Source organism: Hylobates moloch, unplaced genomic scaffold (assembly GCF_009828535.3).
Source record: "Hylobates moloch isolate HMO894 unplaced genomic scaffold, HMol_V3 SCAFFOLD_20, whole genome shotgun sequence".
In the NCBI taxonomy this organism is placed as follows: Eukaryota; Metazoa; Chordata; class Mammalia; order Primates; family Hylobatidae; genus Hylobates; species Hylobates moloch.
The window spans coordinates 29,748,068-29,750,348 of NW_026652295.1; the positions used below are offsets into that span (position 1 = coordinate 29,748,068).

The following is a 2,281-nucleotide window of genomic DNA, read 5'->3' on the forward strand; positions in this document are numbered from 1 at the left end:
CAGCAGCTTTTTCTTTTGGCAATTGTAAACTTTCTAGGACTTGTATTATGAGGTTCCTATGGTCTAAAATTTGACCTTTGCTGTTAATGAGGCCCCACTCAGTCCAAATTTTTCCAAAAGTATGGACTACTCCAAAGGCATACCTGGAGTCTGTATAGATTGTTCCTTCTTGATTTGCAGAAATGTTAAGGCCTGATTTAATGTGAACAACTCACATGTTTGTGCAGACCAGTCATTTGGTAACCTTTCAGACTCTATTTCTGTGAGGGTATCTCCATCTATCATTAAATACCCGTTATGCCTTTTTCCTTTGATTACTCAGGAGGAACCATCTACAAACAGATGTTCCCCAGTCTGAAAGGGTGTTTCATTTAGATCAGGTCTAACTTCTGTTTGATAACTAATTAAATCTAAACATCTGTGCTCTGGGCAAAGATCAGGGGTCTGTGGGTTGGGGTTTCCTGTTAAGAAAACAGCTGGATTAACTGAGTCATCAGTGGTTAAGGTTAGATCATCTCTTTCTAACAAGATGGCTTCATACTTTAAAATTCTGGAATCAGTAAGCCACCTTCCCGCCTTCTGATTGAGAATTGTTCTGACTTGGTGAGGAGTACTAATGATAAGATTTCCCCAAAGGTTAATTTTCTGCTCTCCTCTATGAGCAAGGCTGTTGCTGCCACTGATTGGAAACACTCGGGCCATCCATGGGCTACTGGGTCAAGAATTTTAAACAAGAAGGCTATGGGTTGCCAATGGCCTCCATGTGTTTGAGTAAGTACCCCTAAGGCTACTTCATTACCTACATTAACAAAAAGGTGAAAGGGCAATTCTAAAGAGGGTAAGGCTAGAACATGGGCTGTCACTAGTAACTCTTTAAATTTTTTTATCTGCTGTATTTCTGGTAAAAACCATATAAGGGGGTCCAATTCATCCTGTGCAAGTTTTTTTTTATGTAGAGGTTTGGTTACTAAAGCATAAGAGTCTATCCATAAGCAACAATACCCTACTCACCCTAAAAACTTTCTAAGTTCCTTCTTTGTCTCAGGCAGAGGTAAGGATATGATGCCTTCAATCCATTCAAATCCAGTTCTCCATTTGCCCTTACTGATTAAGTGCCCTAAATACTTGACTTCAGGTTCTACAAACCAAAGTTTGCTTTTTTGACACTCGTAACCCCTCCAGTTGTAAATTATTTTTAAAAAACCTGAGGCCGAACTCGGGTTCTGACAAGATGGCCGGGCTGCCCCGCAGGATCATTAAGGAAACCCAGCGTTTGCTGGCAGAACCAGTTCCTGGCATCAAAGCAGAACCAGATGAGAGCAACGCCCGTTATTTTCATGTGGTCATTGCTGGCCCTCAAGATTCCCCCTTTGAGGGAGGGACTTTTAAACTTGAACTATTCCTTCCAGAAGAATACCCAATGGCAGCCCCTAAAGTACGTTTCATGACCAAAATTTATCATCCTAATGTAGACAAGTTGGGAAGAATATGTTTAGATATTTTGAAAGATAAGTGGTCCCCAGCACTGCAGATCCGCACAGTTCTGCTATCGATCCAGGCCTTGTTAAGTGCTCCCAATCCAGACGATCCATTAGCAAATGATGTAGCGGAGCAGTGGAAGACCAACGAAGCCCAAGCCATAGAAACAGCTAGAGCATGGACTAGGCTATATGCCATGAATAATATTTAAATTGATCCGATCATCAAGTGTGCATCACTTCTCCTGTTCTGCCAAGACTTCCTCCTCTTTGTTTGCATTTAATGGACACAGTCTTAGAAACATTACAGAATAAAAAAGCCCAGACATCTTCAGTCCTTTGGTGATTAAATGCACATTAGCAAATCTATGTCTTGTCCTGATTCACTGTCATAAAGCATGAGCAGAGGCTAGAAGTATCATCTGGATTGTTGTGAAACGTTTAAAAGCAGTGGCCCCTCCCTGCTTTTATTCATTTCCCCCATCCTGGTTTAAGTATAAAGCACTGTGAATGAAGGTAGTTGTCAGGTTAGCTGCAGGGGTGTGGGTGTTTTTATTTTATTTTTATTTTTTGAGGGGGGAGGTAGTTTTATTTTAATTTTATGGGTTCTTTTCCCCCTTTTTTGGTGATCTAATTGCATTGGTTAAAAGCAGCTAACCAGGTCTTTAGAATATGCTCTAGCCAAGTCTAACTTTATTTAGACGCTGTAGATGGACAAGCTTGATTGTTTGAACCAAAATGGGAACATTAAACAAACATCACAGCCCTCACTAATAACATTGCTGTCAAGTGTAGATTCCCTC

The 2,281-nt window shown here is 40.8% G+C and overlaps 1 protein-coding gene across 1 annotated transcript; it reads left to right on the plus strand.

The window, feature by feature from the left end:
- Positions 1-1,212: 1,212 nt before the first annotated feature.
- Positions 1,213-1,847, plus strand: LOC116460102 (ubiquitin-conjugating enzyme E2 N). Its single transcript, XM_032140999.2, has one exon. The coding sequence runs from the start codon at positions 1,232-1,234 to the stop codon at positions 1,688-1,690; it is 459 nt and encodes a 152-aa protein (XP_031996890.1). The 5' UTR covers positions 1,213-1,231; the 3' UTR covers positions 1,691-1,847.
- The last annotated feature ends 434 nt before the right edge of the window (positions 1,848-2,281 follow it).

Bases quoted from the DNA above. Each gene is read 5' to 3' on its own strand.
- LOC116460102 (XM_032140999.2), top strand. From the start codon at position 1,232: ATGGCCGGGCTGCCCCGCAGGATCATTAAGGAAACCCAGCGTTTGCTG.